Here is a 16,565-nt window from a genome sequence, read left to right on the forward strand (position 1 = left end):
TTGTAGATTCTCTTCCAGGATTGGTGTTTTCACTAGCCCTAAGTAGTTAGCTAGGTTTTTAGTGCTAGGCATGGTTTCCCTCTTGTTGAACTGGTCTTATGTCCAATTAGAGAGCTGTTAGTTACTGCCAAGGTATCCGAGCCACTACTACATGCATGTACCTATGTGCACCACATATGTGGAGTGCCCAGAAAGGTCAGCAGGCATCTGACCGCCTAGATTGAAATTGCAGGCAGCTGTGAGCCAGCATGTTGCCAACATGTGAGTGTGGAGAACTGACCCAGTGTTCTTAACTGATCAACTGGCTGTTCAGGACTCCACAGAGTAAATTCTTAAAAAATAAGGGAATAAAGTCAATTTTTCTGTGGTTTTCTGTGACCAGTTAAACACTGTCTAATTGTTAGTGCACAAACAAACCAGCTAAGTGCTGTCAGAAAGAAGAGCTATAGATCCAACACAACCATTAAGTAAATCCAAACAGCCTTTTATATGCAGAAAAAGAAAAGCCAATTTCAAGTTCAGCTGCAACTGTAAGGACCCTTAAATACCCTAAACAATCCTTAAGACGAGCAAAGTAAGAAGATTTATAAATCCTGGTTTTGAAGATTATTACAAAGCTATAACAAAACAGCATAACAGCAAAAGGACAGACTGTAGATCTGTGTGTGAAACAGAAAGTCTGGATATTAACCCATACTTCTGAGTTCAAATGCTTTTTGAATAGACACCAAGACCATTGAATGAGGAAAGACTCACAGTTTTGACAAAAAGATAACTGGATCTCCACCCTTCCATGGCCTGAGCTCCTGCCTCTCACCATATACAGAATGAACCTAAACTGTGTCAGGAACTAAAGCCATAAAACACTGACAACAAATCATGAGAAAGGAAAAAAAAGTTAGATAAATTGGAAATCAATTTAAAATGAAACTTTGCCTGTGAAAAGGCATGATCAAGAAAGCACAAAAGGGCCAGAGTAAACATGGCTGTCACCAAAACTGACCACCTCAACTACATCCCAGGGCTCACATGGGGAGGGCACGAACTCCCACACGCTGTCCTCTCACTTCCACCCCAATAAATGGAATGTTTTTAAAGTTGAAATGGCAGCTTAGGGGATGGTAGCTGAAATTCTCTGCAAGTCATGTACATGATAAGGATTTAATATGTACAATACACAGAAAACTAATAACCCAATTAATTAAAAAATAACTTTACCCTTAATTTATGTGTGTGCGCACTGTTTTGCCTGCGTGAGTGTCTGTGCACATGTGCACGTGTGCAGTATGCACTGAGGCCTAAAGAAGGCCGTGGGCCCCCAGAAATGGCGTTACAGATGGCGGGAAGCCACCGTATGGGTACCAGGAATCGCAGTTGGGTCTTTTGGAGAAGTGCTCTTAACCACCGAGTCATTTCTCCAGGCCCCAACTAAAAATGTAAAATCAAGCTGGGAACCGTGGTGCATGCGTGTAATCCCAGCACTCAGGGAGGCAGAGGCAGGAGGATCTCTCTGATCTACAAAGTGTGCCCAGGACAGACAAGGCTACCCAGAGAAACCCCGTCACAAACAAACAAACAAACGGAATTAAAACAATATCTAGTAAGCTGGGTGGTGGCAGCGTACTTGGGAGGCAGAGGCAGGTGGATTTCTGAGAATTCCAGGCCAGGCTGGTCTATGAAGAGAAACACAATCTTGAAAACAAAACCAAAGCAAACAAACAAACAAACAAACAAACAAACGCCCCAGACCCAATATCCAGCAAAGCCACTCCCACGTCTCCACCCAAAGTGAAAACTCAGGCTTAAAGGTACTATCTGCCCATGCCTGTTCAACACATAACTTGATAAACAAAATATGCTATGACAGAATAATATTTTGTTCTAAGAGCATCTGATATGTGCTATAAAATGAATATTAACATACAAAAAGTATGTTAATATAAGAAGTTAGATACAAAAGGATTAGCATGTAAGTCCACTTAGGGCAAATTCCTAGAGACTGAAGTCAGGTTACCAGGAGCTGTGGGAAGAGACAACAGGGAGTCACTCACTGCTTGACAGGTACAAACGCAGTCTGAAGTAATAGAAAAAATTGGAAGTAAACTTGGAGGTAGTTGTATAAGACAGTAAGTATAGTCAATGTTACTAAATTATACACTTTAGAATGTTTAAAATGGAAGATTACTGTCAGGTTAATTTAAGAGCTAAGTGTGTCAAGGAAGTCACAGACAAACGTCAATCATGTTCCTGTCTTGGAAGTTCCTGCTTTTTCATTCAGTGACTACCATTCCTAAGCCCATTCTAACCGTGTTCTCTAGATCATACCTTCATGCTGCCCAGGTGACTGTGCCATTCTGCTCCACGCATCACTCCTCCCGGAATGTTCTCATCTATAAAAACCATTGGGAGATGGAGGATCAACAAGACCAAAAGCAACCAACCAAAATGGGTAACACAGGGTAGGGGAAGGGCCTACCTGACTTATTTGGGCAACTGGGCTGGCCCATGTGCATCGATGGATGGTTGTTTGCATAAAGAGATGCCAGATGCTTTAAAGTTTCTTTGTTTTCCACTACCAAGAAGAAAAATTTGAAAGTCAGTGGAGAAATTGAAAAGACTTTTGTTCAAGTTCAGTATCGTGGACTGGAGTCCTCTTCCACTCCTAGTTAAGTTTTGCACCCCACTCAAGTTTACTGAGGAATTACTATAAATAACAGCGTGGTTTTGTTTAGTCCAAGACAATCATACTTAGGAGCAAACACCCTTACATTAAAAAAATTCTAATGGTGAATTTACACAACAGGCTAGTATATATACAATCTTTCGGTTTTACTGTACCTCAGTTATGGACAACTGGGACCTAATATTAATATCTGTTGTAAGCTGCACTGAAGACAACGCAAACTGTCTGCACCTGCTATGACCTGCGGTAGCTTCAACAAGCAACTGTTTAGCTTACCACAAGGCACAACCTACTTCTAGGTACCGTGCCAAGTATGGGAGGCAGTGGGGAGACTGTTCCTATGAGCACTGGCACCGTGCTTTACTCAGTTTTGTGTTTATAGCACACAAATCTCAAAATCACTAATTTCTCTCTCTTTTTTTTTTTTTTTTTTTTTGGTTTTTCAAGACAAGGTTTCTTGAACTCACAGAGGTCTGCCTGCCTCTGCCTCCAAGTGCTGGGATTAAAGGCCTTCGACACCACACTTGGCTAATACTGAGTTCTCAAAGCCTGAGTGCAGACAGTACTGAACAGAGGTGACCAGATGCTGTGATTAAATACAGCTTGGGCTTCATCAGATCTTCCCTCTCCCACCTGCCTGAATTCTTCAAGTTTAGTAGGGACATTTTCTAAGGTTCATTATTTGAGCATAGAGCAAATCAAATGCTCAGTGAGTTGGAATGTCCTACCAGGCTTAACTACTACACGTTGAGAACTGGTACGCAGCATACCTGTCTGAACTGGCTTGTCATATGGATATGTGACCAGCACGGAACCGCCATCTAAAGCAATGGAAAGGCTAAAGTCCTGTTTTTGAATCAAGTTTTCAATGATGGCTTTGGTCTCAGGTTGGGAGGCATTACCTAAAAACCACAAAAGTTAAATATAAAATATCAAGTTTTAAATATTAGTGAAAGTATAAAGACATACTCTGTTTGAATTCTACCACAAAACTGGCTTATAAAACTTTGTGGGTGGCCAGGCTGTAGTGGCACACGCCTTTAGAACTAGCACTCTGGAGGCAGAAGCGGGTGGATCTCTTGAGTTCAAGACCGGCCTGGTCTACAGAGTGAGTTCCAGGACAGCCAGCTACAGAGAGAAACCCTGTCTAGAAAAACAAAAACAAACAAACAAAAAACCCAACCCCAATCCAAACTGAATGAACTGTGTCTCTCCATGCTGCCCCTCCAGGCTGCAGACAGGGAAGCGTGCGCACAGCAGCACAGTCGTGGTGCCTGCAGGTGTGCTGTGTGTAGACACATTGAGGAGAGCAGGGAAAAGAGGGCCTCTGCTGCCTCTACATGCGCTGCGACAGCACAACACTAAGTTTTTTCCTTTTGTTTTTAAACACAACACAACACAACACAAAAAATTCAATTACTTTTTGCAAAGTAAAAGAAAAAATGTTCAAAATGTTTGCTGGATGTCTGTATTGATTTGTTCTTTACACTCACAGCCTAGACAAGTAGCACCCCATTACTCATCCATGAAGTGGAGCTGAACAATTGCCAGGCACAGAAAAGGTTCATTCCAAAGCACTAAGTGGCCTAAAGTTTAGTCCTACTTGTGAAGTCTGTGTCCAGGTCTTTGCCACGGGCATTGGTCTGCCCAGTCTTTGAGGTACAGTCTTTCTCTTGTGCTCGCTCTCGCCCATCTGGATTCAGAGAAGGAACAATCACAATTCTAGTCCTGTCAACCAACTAAAATAAAAAAGAAATGAAGAGTTCATTAGCTCTATGTGGAACTGACAGGTGCTTCCCCCCAAACAAAAAGTCTTTATTGTCCATTTTAAATAGTTTTTTTAAAAAGCAGAACACTAAAAGAAACTTTTAGTGAATAAATTTTAAAAGAAATGAGACAATACTGTATAATTAATGTTCCTCATTACTTGTTGGTGACAAAGAATAGGGGTCATACAGAAGCAGTCCCAACACACAAAATCCAGTTTTCTGGCTGCTTTTTTGTGTAAATTTTTATTGGGCCATAACCACACCCACTCATTTGTGTTTAATTACTTTTGTGCATTATAACGATGAGGCTGAGTAGCTGCAGAATGTCTGCTGCTGCAAAGCCCTTTTAGAAAACATCTGCTGATCACTGCCTTAGTAGAAATGGTGGGACTATTTTCTGGATTACAAGTGGGAATATAAAATCTGAAAATAGCAATGCCTTTTCAGACAAGTTGAAAACAGCATGTCCCAAAAAACCAAGGTAGGTAATCTGCCTTGCTATAATTTCTCCTCTCCATAGGCATTATCGCCTACACATATGACATGAAATACTTTCCTAGTGCTTCACCCTACCTGTTTCTAATAGTGTGATACTTAATCTTCACTGTCATTTTGACTGGACTTAGACCCACCTCAGAAACGCACCTGTAGACATGCCTGTGGCACAGAGGAAGATACTATCTCATTTTAAGAAAAAAGAAACAAGTGTCTGGGAGACACTTTTGCAACCTGTAAGAAGTTGTCAATGGACTTTGCTTTGGTGGAGATAATAATTTTTGATCAAGTCTGGTCTCACCTAGGCACATCAATCCCTCTGATTCGGATTAACACCAGTTATTTCCTGGTTCTTTTGGGGAAAGGTGGCATACTACAGCAACACAGCATGCACTTTAGCACAAGATATACTTGGTATTTGTTTGTTTTTGGTTATAAGAAAAATAGACTTTATATGTTGGTTTAGACTTGTCTGACTAATTACTGGCTTTCAGATGTTTAGTAAACTAACAAATACTTCTATTCAGTTTCCATGTGTGTGACAGAGAGCCTTGAAAGGATGCAGGCTGAAGAGCAGTGAATGTACAGTGTATGTAAAGTACAGGGTAACAGTGCTTGACACAGTCAGTTTATAGTCAACAAACATTAGTTCTTCCCACTTTCCCTAAACTCGATATAGACAGTGCTAAATACTGAATGTTCTTGCCCCCCTTTCCCTATGACAACAAACAACAAGACTTCTTAATCATATATGACTAAGCCCCTAGGACAAACTTCTTTTCTATAGCCACAGACAGTTAAAGAGATAATGCTGTATCAGTTTGTATATAATTGCTTGCAGCCAAGATTCCAATGATTTTATATGCTACATGAAAAGGTAAAAAGAATGTCTTTCTATTTTTCAATATAGTGACTCATTTATAAGTAACTGGGACTAGGTAAGGCTAAAAGGAGCTTCAGCTTACAGGACTGAATGCAAACATTTAGTGTTTTCTTCTTTGTTTCTCAATAGAAACAAGGAAATAAACTAGAAAGATATTATGAACAGTAAGTATGTACAAAGATGGTTCTTTTTCTATATCACAATGTACTAAAAGTGCTTCTGTGTAAAATCCAGTAAGAAATGTAAATCTTTTAAATGATGCCATGATATCAGTGATTCTGGAGCCTTTGTCTGTATGGCAAAAGAAGCTATTCTCTTACTTGGGTAACAACTGGGTTCTTTTTGTAATTCAGGCAAAGAAATTCTGCCAGAGCCAAAAGTAGTTCAGTTCCAACTGGAGCGTTTCCATGGATACCAGCAACAAAACGAATCTTTGGTTCTTCAGGTTCTGATATGTTGGGCTTATTGGAGATTTCGAGGGACCAAATGTGACGGTACTCAGCACTCTGCCCCAAACTTTCAGAAGCCAGAAACAAAAAGTCAGTGAGTAATCAGGGTTATGTTAAACTTAACTTACAGACTTTAAAAATAGAAATGGAGACGGAAAAAACAACAACAATAAAGCACAAAAACCCTTTAAAGTCTTTGAAAGAGTGAGACAGTATCAGAAAGCCTTAGGAGGAGCAGCTTTCTTTGGGTCTGGCCAGACCCAGCCTGCTCAGCAGCTCTCCACACTCAGTCCTCACGTTCACAACACTGCCTGGCTCTGTCTTCTACACCGCGTTCCTTCGATTCTTATTATGGAAATATTTAAATATACTAAACATATGAGTCTCTCTTTTTAAAGTCTAAATAATCTATATGAATAACAGTTTATAATAAAGGCAACAAAAGTTTGACAGCAAAAGGTAAGTCAGTAAAAACAAATTATCAAATTTCCAATTTCGAGCACAAAACTGTCTTTCTTTACTATGACAGATTTAGCAGAGCTAGACAGGAATGATGTGTTGGCATTAGTTGAAAAACATAATAGGGTAAGTCATTGCTTTTTCATAATGCCATTCAATGACACTTAGTGTCTGTTGATACACCTCCTAAAAGTCCTGTCCCTACCAATCAATGGCAGATATGCTTTATTTTAAGGAAACACCTAATTTTCAAAAGTACATCTTGAACGAGAAGTGTTAAAAAATTAAGTGAGCTAAAAACCAAAGTTAACTAGCAGGATAATGTCCAGCTTGGGCTTCCCTTAAGTGGGGAGACTGAAAATGGTATGCAGTTGGTACGGCAGACTTCAGAGCCTAGACAAGGTGGAAATAATAAAGTCAGTTAGGAAAGGAAGTTAACGGGCTCTACCGTGTTAAATATTGCTCGGCATCTACAAACACTGTAAATCGGAGTTTAAAAAACTAAAGTTTCTGGCAAAATTAAAAGAATCAATGAAATGAGTAAAAAACAAAAGGTTAAAGGATGCTCAGTCAGGACGCTCAGTAGGTATACAGAAGACAGCCTGTAAGCTTGTGGCATGAACACCCTCCCTACAGGGGGCAAAGTACCGCTATCAGCTCTTCATGGATGCTTCCGGAACAACTGCAACAAGATGTGAAGAACTAGAGTGATGCAGGGGACTAGAGCAGAGAAGCCCAGAAAGGAAGGAAGAGCTGTCCCAAGCAGAGTTTGACATGAGCTACAGACTGTTCCAGAGTCACAACCTCAAGTGGCAGGTGAAGGATTATAAAGGGACCAGAGCGCAGCAGTGGCAGTACCAGGCCTCTTTTCTATACGTGACCTCTGACAGGTAAGCTCAGGTCCAAAATGTGGCCACTGCCCTCAGCAAAATAAAATAAGTTAAACAACATCTAGTGAGAATAAAAATCTGCAGCTGGAACTCCGCAAGCATGTGAAATCAGTCAGAGAAAGAGATAGAAGGGAAACTTTCACTCTCGGAAGGCTCAGTCTGCACACCTCTAACCTAACTAGTAGTTTCTGCCAACATAGGAAGACTCGCTGTTAGAAAAATCTCCTTGGGAAAAAAAAAGAATCCAATTCGCGTATGTTCAGTTCCCCCAAATAATAGCTCTAAGAAAGTGTAAGAGCCATTTGGATGTAGCAAAGCATGAATGAAACCGCTTAAAGAAAAAGAAAAACAAGGTGCGCTTACGTGGTAAGGTTTGTAATGTGTGGGTAGTTCATTACAAGTCCTCTCAGGAACTCGGATAAGTCTTTGTATGAATGGTAGCGATACAGAGCCAGGTCTGAGGATGAGCTTAACATGAACCCTTCTAAGCCATTCTCAGCCGAAAGGTGTTTGATTAATGCTTCAAACTCTTTAGTTGTGGGGTCGCTGGCATCGTCAGTGCTGGTGCTAGCCCCCTTTCCTTTCTTTGATTCACGGTTTGCATCTGTTGAAGATCGAACAAGCGTGAAGTTGACCTGAACAGCACCTTCACTCTTGACGGTCACGTTCTTGGTAACGGGGTTATACCTATAATAAAGCAGACAGATCAGACCCATACTTTCTCAGTATCCTAGCACCAAGAAATAGAAATGTGTAGAGAATGCATGATCCAAGGAATAAATGTGATGTAGGTTCCAAAAGGGTCAAGTTTTCAACTTTGAGTCAATTTATTGTTAAAAAAAATTAATGAAGAACAAACATAGGTAAATGTATACTATGAATGAGTTTCTAAGATTCAAATTAGGATTTCATGCCGGGTGTGGTGATATGCAACTTTAATCCCAACAGAGGCAGGCAGTTCTCTGTGTTGGAGGCCAGCTGGTTGCCACAGTGAGTTTCAGGACAGCCATGGCTATGTAGAGATCCAGCCGGAAAACAAATAAAAAATTAAAAAAAAATAGGATGTCAGGGGCTGGACAGATAGTTCAGTGGTTACGAGCACTCACTGGCTGCTCTCTCAGAGGACCTTGGTTCAAATCCCATGACCCACATGGTGGCTTACAACCATTAGTAACTCCTGTTCTAAAGAGCCAACATCCTCTTCTGGCCACTGTGGGCAATGGGCATGCACAGACATACAAGTTGGCAAATAACCCATACATTTAAAATAATAAAAATATATGATTTCAAAAAAAAGCTTGAGCTTATTGCAGACACCAGTGGCTCCTGGAGTCTGAGTCACCGGCCAGCTTTTAAGGAATGTGAGGTATCAACCCAGGACACTCCCTGCCGAAGACATGATTTTTGCCTGTTTCTAAGACACCCTGGTGCTCTAGTTTCTGTAATTATTCTACCAAAGTAGAAGAAAACAGAATAACCTTCTAATGCAATTGTGTGGGATTCTGAGCCTATTTATGAGCCACTCACTACATACTTAAAAGCTCTGTTCCACATATTTAGCGCTTTTCCCCAATGGATGGTCAAACTAACTTCACAAAGATGTTAGCTACAAAGGAGAAGGAAACTGCAGTGAGACTTTTAGTTTCTTAAAAAAAAACAGCAATGGGGGCTGGAGAGGTGACTCAAGAGTTTAAGAACACTGGCTGTTCTTCCAAAGGTCCTGAGTTCAATTCTCAGCAACTACATTTTCTTTTTGATGACATGGTGACTCACAACCATCTATAATGAGATCTGGTGCCCCCTTTTGGCCTGCAGGCACACATGGAGGCAGATATTGTATACATAATAAATAAATAAATCTTTAAAAATAAGATAAAAAAACAAAAAACCCCAGCTATGTTGGGAATATGTTTTTTGTTTCAAATCCAGGGGTGGGATATGGGGCTGCCTCAGATTGCTCACAGCAGCTGACTAGCAGGAGCTTTAACTGACAGCATGCTCTAGCAGGAGCATGATTTTGCCAACTGCAGATAGTTTACTTTTGGCATTGTGGGGACTCTTCAGAGGATGTACGCTAGAGGCCCAGAGGACTGGCAAGTGTTGCTCTCCCCGCTGCTGCTTTTGCTGTTGACAACAAAGACTGGACTTGTCACAAGAAACTTAACAACCCTAGTCAGCAGGAAGTAGTCTAAAGAGGTCTCTGGCCTTTTCCTCTCTATCCTTCTTTCTCTCCTACCTAATGCTGGGGGTTGGAAGGGAGGGGGGTGGTGTAGGGAGGTAGGAAAAAGAACAAATAAAGTAGCCAAAAGCCCAGTCTCAGGGAGTATTCTGTGGAGCTCTCCTCTTGTTAAATCATCAACAAAGAAAACCAGCTGAGTGTGGTGACGTGCTGTGACCTCGGCACTCCCAAGGGAGAGTCTCAGCTGCACAGGAAGCTTGAAGCTCAGCCTGGACTTCACCAGCTCCTGGCTCAAAACAACAAAACAAACAAACCCAACAACAAAAAGAAGTTTCAGATTAAATAGGTGTTTCTAATTCTAGGGCAGTTGTAAAGGGCTACAAAGAAAATCAGGTTGTTTTAGTTTTCTCAAAAAGAAAAAAAAGCCATTGGCTTGTTTTCTTTTTTTTTATGTTAAAATTTAACTTTAATTTTTACATTTTCTTTTTGATCAGTAGCCCAGCATATAGTTAAAAATACAAAAATGAAATTAAAATGGCCAGTGGTACAGTGGATAACACATCTGACTACAGATCAAAAGATTCTTCTTTTTAATAAATAAATCTAGTTCAGCAAGCACTTGTGAGAACCAGGATTTGGGGGATCAACAGGGGCTACATGAGACTCTGTCTCACAGATAGACAGCCAAAAAGGCAAACGAGTCTATAAAGAGGATAATGGCCTTACTTTGGGCCTGCAATGGGCAAAAATTTTCATAGAAGCAATGACGTAAATGTATCACAGAAAAATGAGTGCATAGGAGAGCTTGGAAAAGCTATAAAAGGGAACAAATACAGACGGTGGTCTTTGTGGGACAGCGTGAGCTTACTCAGCAGAACATGAGTATTTGTACTTTTTTCCCCTACCTTCTTCCAACAAGTACATCCCAGAATTACTAACAGTGAGGAAAAGCACAAGGAGAGGGCAGGTGGTCAGAGCAGAGGAAGGCAGATAACTATGACTGCAGAGACCTATTTGATCGTGCAGCACCATAGGCAGCAGGTGCGGCCCAGCAGAACTAGCTCTAACCCTCCCTGCATTAAACTCCTCGGTACTTAGCAGGCTCTTGGGACCTTTCTGAAAATAACCTTCTGTAGGGGAGCCATGTCTGTCTTCTTCCCAAGCCCTCGCTTTGAAAGCACTCATCACTTACCCTCGGGCAGATGCTGTGATTTTATATGTCCCTGGGACCAGGAGGCGCCAGTAATCTCCAGCTTTATACGTAGTCACTGGGTGGTTAATTTCAGCAACACTGAGGGTGGCATTCAGTATGCCCCTACCGTCTGTGGCATCAAGAACAAATCCTTTGACACCCTGATGAACCTGGATAAAAAAACAACAATACAGATTTTAAGGGGAAAAGATCATCTGATTTACTTTGGAAGCTCATATCCAAAATAACAGATTGCTAATAATGCAAACAAAGGAGTTACCAGAACTTTGGGGTTCCAAACAAAGCCTCTGAGAGCAGAGGCTGTGTGAAGAACATTATAACAACAATACTTTACGTTTTAGGACATTAGGACTACTTCAGAATATAGAATGCTCTAAAAGAAAACATCCCAGGGCTGTTTTGAATGATATTTAAAAGGAAGAATATTCTACATTGAAAAGGTTAAGGAGATACAACAAACTATACCCTGCATATGTATGTATGTATGTAGGTAGGTAGGTAGGTAGGTAGGTAGGTAGGTAGGTAGGTAAGTAGGTAGGTAAGTAGGTAGGTATTACAGGTAGGGCATGTAGAAATTTGAATGTAGACTGGAAATTATATATTAGAGAATAGATATAATTTTCCTAGGTGAGATAATTGCATTTAGAGATGACATATAAGTGACAATATTTTTATTTTTTAGGAAATAGATGTTTAGATGCCAGAGAGATGGCTCAACAGTTAAAGCACTGGTTATACTTCTAGATGACCTAGGTTCATGTTCCAGTAACCACATGGCAGCTAACAACTGTCTGTGACTTTAGTTCCAGAGGATCTGATGCCCTCTTTTGGCTTCCACAAACACCAGACAAGCAAAACACCCATACACATAAAAATAAAATAAAAGTAAACAGATGTTCAGGTACTTAAAGGCTCAAAGGTAAAATCTCCTAATAGCTCTGTTTTCTATTTAAATAGTTCAGCCAAAACATATAGATGAACCAAACCAAACAAATACAAATCTGTGTATTTTTTCATATAAATAAAGTCAGAATGACAAAATATAAACATTGTTAAATCTAGGTATGAAGAAGGAATGTTTATTGTACCAGTCTTATGCTTTTTCTATACGTCTCAATAATTAACACAAAGTGTTTTTAATGTTAGTATACAAATGCAAGAAAATGATAAAAATGTGGCAGCGTAACATATTAGGTTACTCTAGTTAACCACTCATATGTTGCTGAAAAGGCTTTACCTGTTGGCCACCATGCACATCCACATTAAAAAAAAAAAAACTTTTACATACACACACACACACACACACACACACACACACACACACACGCACACGCACACACTGGCAATAAGAAAACATCCTATCTATTACCTGACAAATGCTTGTAAGTAGCTAGTGTTGGGATCAGTAAGCAGGCATCTCTACGGCCAGCCCCAAGGGACCCGACAAACTGGTTATCTGGCATCTGTGAGGTCACCTGCGGACCACTTGCAACTACCTGCACATGCTTTGGGTTGCCTTATAAGAGAACTCAAAGACCCTCCTCACTCTCTTTCTCTCCTGCCCTGTCCAGAGACAGTCTCTGCGACCCCTTTCCCTAATAAACCTCCCACGTGAAGCCAGTTGCGTGGCATGATTGTGAGCCCGCCGTGTAACTCTTTTGCACAATCCTATCAGCTAGTCTATGCCAGCTTTTTATTAAGTCAAGATAAAGAGTGACCTTGTTTAATTACTTTTTAATTACTTCTTCCCTATTTAGACAAATAAATTCATCTATAAGCATGATTTTTCTAGGTAAACATACAAAACAAACTGGAACACAGAAATCAGGCAATATACTAAAACAAATTAAAATTAGAAAAGCTATATTCTGTTGCCAGAGACATGGTTCAGTGGTTAAAGGACATTTGGTTCTCTTGCAGAGGACCCAGGTTTGCTTGCTAGTGCTCACATGGCCATAGACACATGCACACAAACAGACAAACACTCATACACATAGACTGCTTTGAAGACATACTCTAACTTCACTATATAAAAGCTACCTGTACTCAAAGCTTGTCTTGGTCTTGGAAGAAATCACGTTTGTTCCTGGGTAGTTACCTGTTTCATGAATTGGATTAGAGATCTTCGATTTTGTTCCCAGTACTTTGGCAGTTCATTCTCAAACGGATACTTCACACAACCCAGTTCAATAGTGACTTCAAAGCAGTTTGTCTGTAAATAGTTCCAGTCCTGCATACCACCTGAAGACAAGGAGTCAAAATACACCACTCGGAATACATTTTACAGAGTTTAGGCTGTACAAGGTGAGAGCCATTCCTGGTACAGACCAAATTCTCTTGGCCCTACAGTGACTGAGAAACAGCAGAAAGTCATGGGAGTGCTCTCTGATGCTGTGTGCTCATAAGGAACCCACTGTGCTACAGTCTTCCCGTGTGGTGTAGAGGTAAGAGGGCATACACTGGTCAGGATGTAGTGTGACGTGTCTGTGCAGAACTCAAAGAGAATCAAGTGCAAACAGTTGAAAGGTTACTGCAATGTGTTAAATCACTTGAACATTTAAAAAACAACAGTTCTTTCTCAACATTGAAAAAGATCACTAACAAGCAGCACCATCGAGGAGAACAGAAAACCCACGTTGTAAGGCCTTGATCGTTACCTGGGACATTATACCAACTAGCTCCATTTGTTATCCCATGAGGAAAATACTCATTAAGGTACAGATCCTTGCAAGGTCTACCTTGGAACATCTGGGAATTTTCCTGGAAAAAAAGAAGAAAAGAATTTTTACCAATATTTGTTTGCATCTACATTAAAACAAAATTGCTGGATAGATACAGGTAACAATTTAAAAAGTTACCCAAGAGGGAATATAACAGGGTATGAAGTAGGAGAATACAGTCACAGGAAGTTGTGAGACTTTTCAATGTATAGTTTTCTATGTCAGTTGGATTTTGACTGCGTGAAGTCCTGAGCTTTGACCCTGGAAACCCACATTGACTACACAGAGATGTCCTCTGAGCTCTACACATCCATGTTATGCAACAACCTTCTCCCCCATCCCACACAACATACATTCCAATACAGTTATAAAAAAAAATAAAATTAAAAGCTAGGAGGGATCCAAGATGGCAGCGACCAGCGTGCACCATATCTGAGGGACAGAGAATCTGAAACTCCAAAATTGGTGAGTAGAGGGGCAGCTAAAACCAAAACATTAACACTGGGGCTTCCTGGGCGAGAGGGGACAACCCATGAGCTGAGACCATTTGGATCCAGGTCACTCATGGACTTCTCTGGGGACTGAGAGTGGCCAATATTCAATCCCCCTGCACTTCCTCTTGTCAGACCTCCCTCCTCCTCAGCAGAGGCGGCCCATAGTGCCTGCTGTTCCTAGCACAGAACTCCCTGCTTGGTATCTGAGACAGAGAAGGCAGGCCTCCCAGTCTCTCAGTGGTGGGCTGCCGGCTGTACTGGCCACCCACGTCCACAGGGCCAAACAGGTCCACTGGTCCACCCAGGTCCGAGGACAGTTGTAGGGGTTCCCCAGGGACTCCCAGCAGGCATCTGTACTGGCCTCCCAATTCTACAACTGTGGCTGAACTCCCAGTGGACCCGTATACCAGCCTCCAAGTTCTGTGGCTGCAATACCACTGAGCTGATGGATCTCCTACTCTGGCATTTGCTCTGGCAGGCCCAAATCTGAGAGTAGAGAAAAGGGGGAACCCCAGTGCTTTCCTATTAGACCTGCTAGAGAGTGAGTGCACCTTCAAGTGAGTGTGTGCAGAACCCCAGATCCATGGTCCCTCTACGCTAGCAGCCAGACATCGGATCCCTCCGACCCCCATCCCCAATTGGGCAACACAGGGATTCTTGTGACAGCGTTCTCAACATTGAAGCCCCTGTTCTGCGGGTCTACCAGTGGAGTCCAGACCAACAGTTTCTGGAGCCCAGTCAGACCTGAGTACCAGAAGGACAGTATGACAGGCCTGTAGGCCACTGAAGAATTCAGGGAATATGTGCACTGCACCTGTGAAGAGCGCTAGCACCCACAACCCCTCCTGGGCCTGCGCCCGCCCCGTCCCACATTCCAGGCATCTACACTCTCCTTCAAGGTATACTTCCACGCACATGCCCATGCTTGCTCGCCCACACTTGTGCCCCCACACCTGCAACCTTCTTCCCTTAGGCACAGCTGAAACACCAAAGCACACTCTCAGACCAGTGGACCTCTCTCATCTTCCTGAAGAATACTCCAGACACCAGAGAAAAGACAGACCCAGTCTGAAGTACAGACTCCAGGAATAAACAGTGAAGGCTACAGATAAGCAGATGGCCAGAGGTTGGCACAAGAACATAACCAAAAAAATCAGGAAATCATGGTTTCAACAGCAACCCCCAAAAATCAATGGATACTCCAATTCATTGGAAACACAGGAAAATGACTTTAGAGCTACAGTTATCCAGTTATCAGAGGTACAAAAAGAGGAAACAAATCTCTCAAAGAAAGAGTCACACAAATGGAGGCAAATAAAGAGGAAACGAACAAAGCTCTCAAAGAAATGAAAAAAAATACAGCCAAACAAATAGAGGCACAAGTAGAGGCACAATTAGTGGCATACAGAGAGGAAACAAACAAAAAAGTAGAGGATATCATGGAAAGACAGGAATCTATATTCAAACAGATGAAGGAAATGGTGCAAGGCATGAAAACAGAATTAGAATCAATAAAGAAAACACAGAGAAAACCCTGGAGCTGGAGAATGTAGAGAAAAGATCAGGAACCACAAAGGTAAGCATCACCAATAGAATACCAATAGAGATGGAAGAGAGAATCTCAGGTGCTGAAGATACACTTGCAGAAATTGATACGTCTCTCAAAGAAAAAGTAAAATTGGAAAAGTTCCAAACACAAAACATCCAAGAAATCAAGGATTCCATAAAAAGACAAAATCTAAGAATAATAGGAATAGATGAAAAAGAAGATTCCAGGCTCCAAGGTCCAGAAAATATTTTCAAGAAAATCATAGAAGAAAATTTTCCCAACTTAAAGAAAGAGATGTCCATAAACATACAAGAGGCCAACATACAACATAGAACACCAAATAGACTAGACCAGAAAAGAAACTCCTCACATCACATCATAGTCAAAACACTAAATCTAGAGAACAACAACAACAAAAATATATCAAAAGCAGCAAGGGAAAAAGGACACGTAACATATAAAGGCAGACCTATCAGAAACACACCAGACTTCTCAACAGAAACTATGAAAGCTAGAAGGGGCTGGGCAGATGTCATGCAAGATACTAAGGGAACAGATGCCAACCTAGACTACTATACCCAGCAAAGCTTTCAATCAATATAGATGGAGAAAACAAAATAATCCATGACAAAATTAAACTTAAACAATATCTTCACAGCAACCCAGACCTACAAAAGATACTAGAAGGAAAACTCCAATCCAAAGAAAACAACTACACCCAAGAAAACATAGGATATACATAACTTCACAACAAAAAAATTAAAAGAAAATAAGCAATGAAA

The 16,565-nt window shown here is 41.2% G+C and overlaps 1 protein-coding gene across 1 annotated transcript in view; it reads right to left on the reverse strand.

Moving 5' to 3' along the window:
• The window catches only part of Cpd (carboxypeptidase D), a 73,602-nt gene that overhangs the window by 8,730 nt on the left and 48,307 nt on the right, over positions 1 to 16,565 (reverse strand). Inside the window, exons 10-18 of the mRNA XM_055619704.1 lie at positions 13,678 to 13,780; positions 13,119 to 13,261; positions 11,000 to 11,169; positions 7,992 to 8,315; positions 6,151 to 6,346; positions 4,287 to 4,422; positions 3,454 to 3,585; positions 2,477 to 2,572; positions 2,326 to 2,390 (exon numbers count right to left, since the gene is read on the reverse strand). Coding sequence (XP_055475679.1) covers positions 2,326 to 2,390; positions 2,477 to 2,572; positions 3,454 to 3,585; positions 4,287 to 4,422; positions 6,151 to 6,346; positions 7,992 to 8,315; positions 11,000 to 11,169; positions 13,119 to 13,261; positions 13,678 to 13,780 — 1,365 coding nt within the window. The remainder of the gene's footprint in view (positions 1 to 2,325; positions 2,391 to 2,476; positions 2,573 to 3,453; positions 3,586 to 4,286; positions 4,423 to 6,150; positions 6,347 to 7,991; positions 8,316 to 10,999; positions 11,170 to 13,118; positions 13,262 to 13,677; positions 13,781 to 16,565) is intronic.

The sequence above is a fragment of the Psammomys obesus genome, unplaced genomic scaffold (assembly GCF_907164565.1).
Source record: "Psammomys obesus unplaced genomic scaffold, mPsaObe1.curated_primary_1811, whole genome shotgun sequence".
Taxonomy (NCBI): Eukaryota; Metazoa; Chordata; class Mammalia; order Rodentia; family Muridae; genus Psammomys; species Psammomys obesus.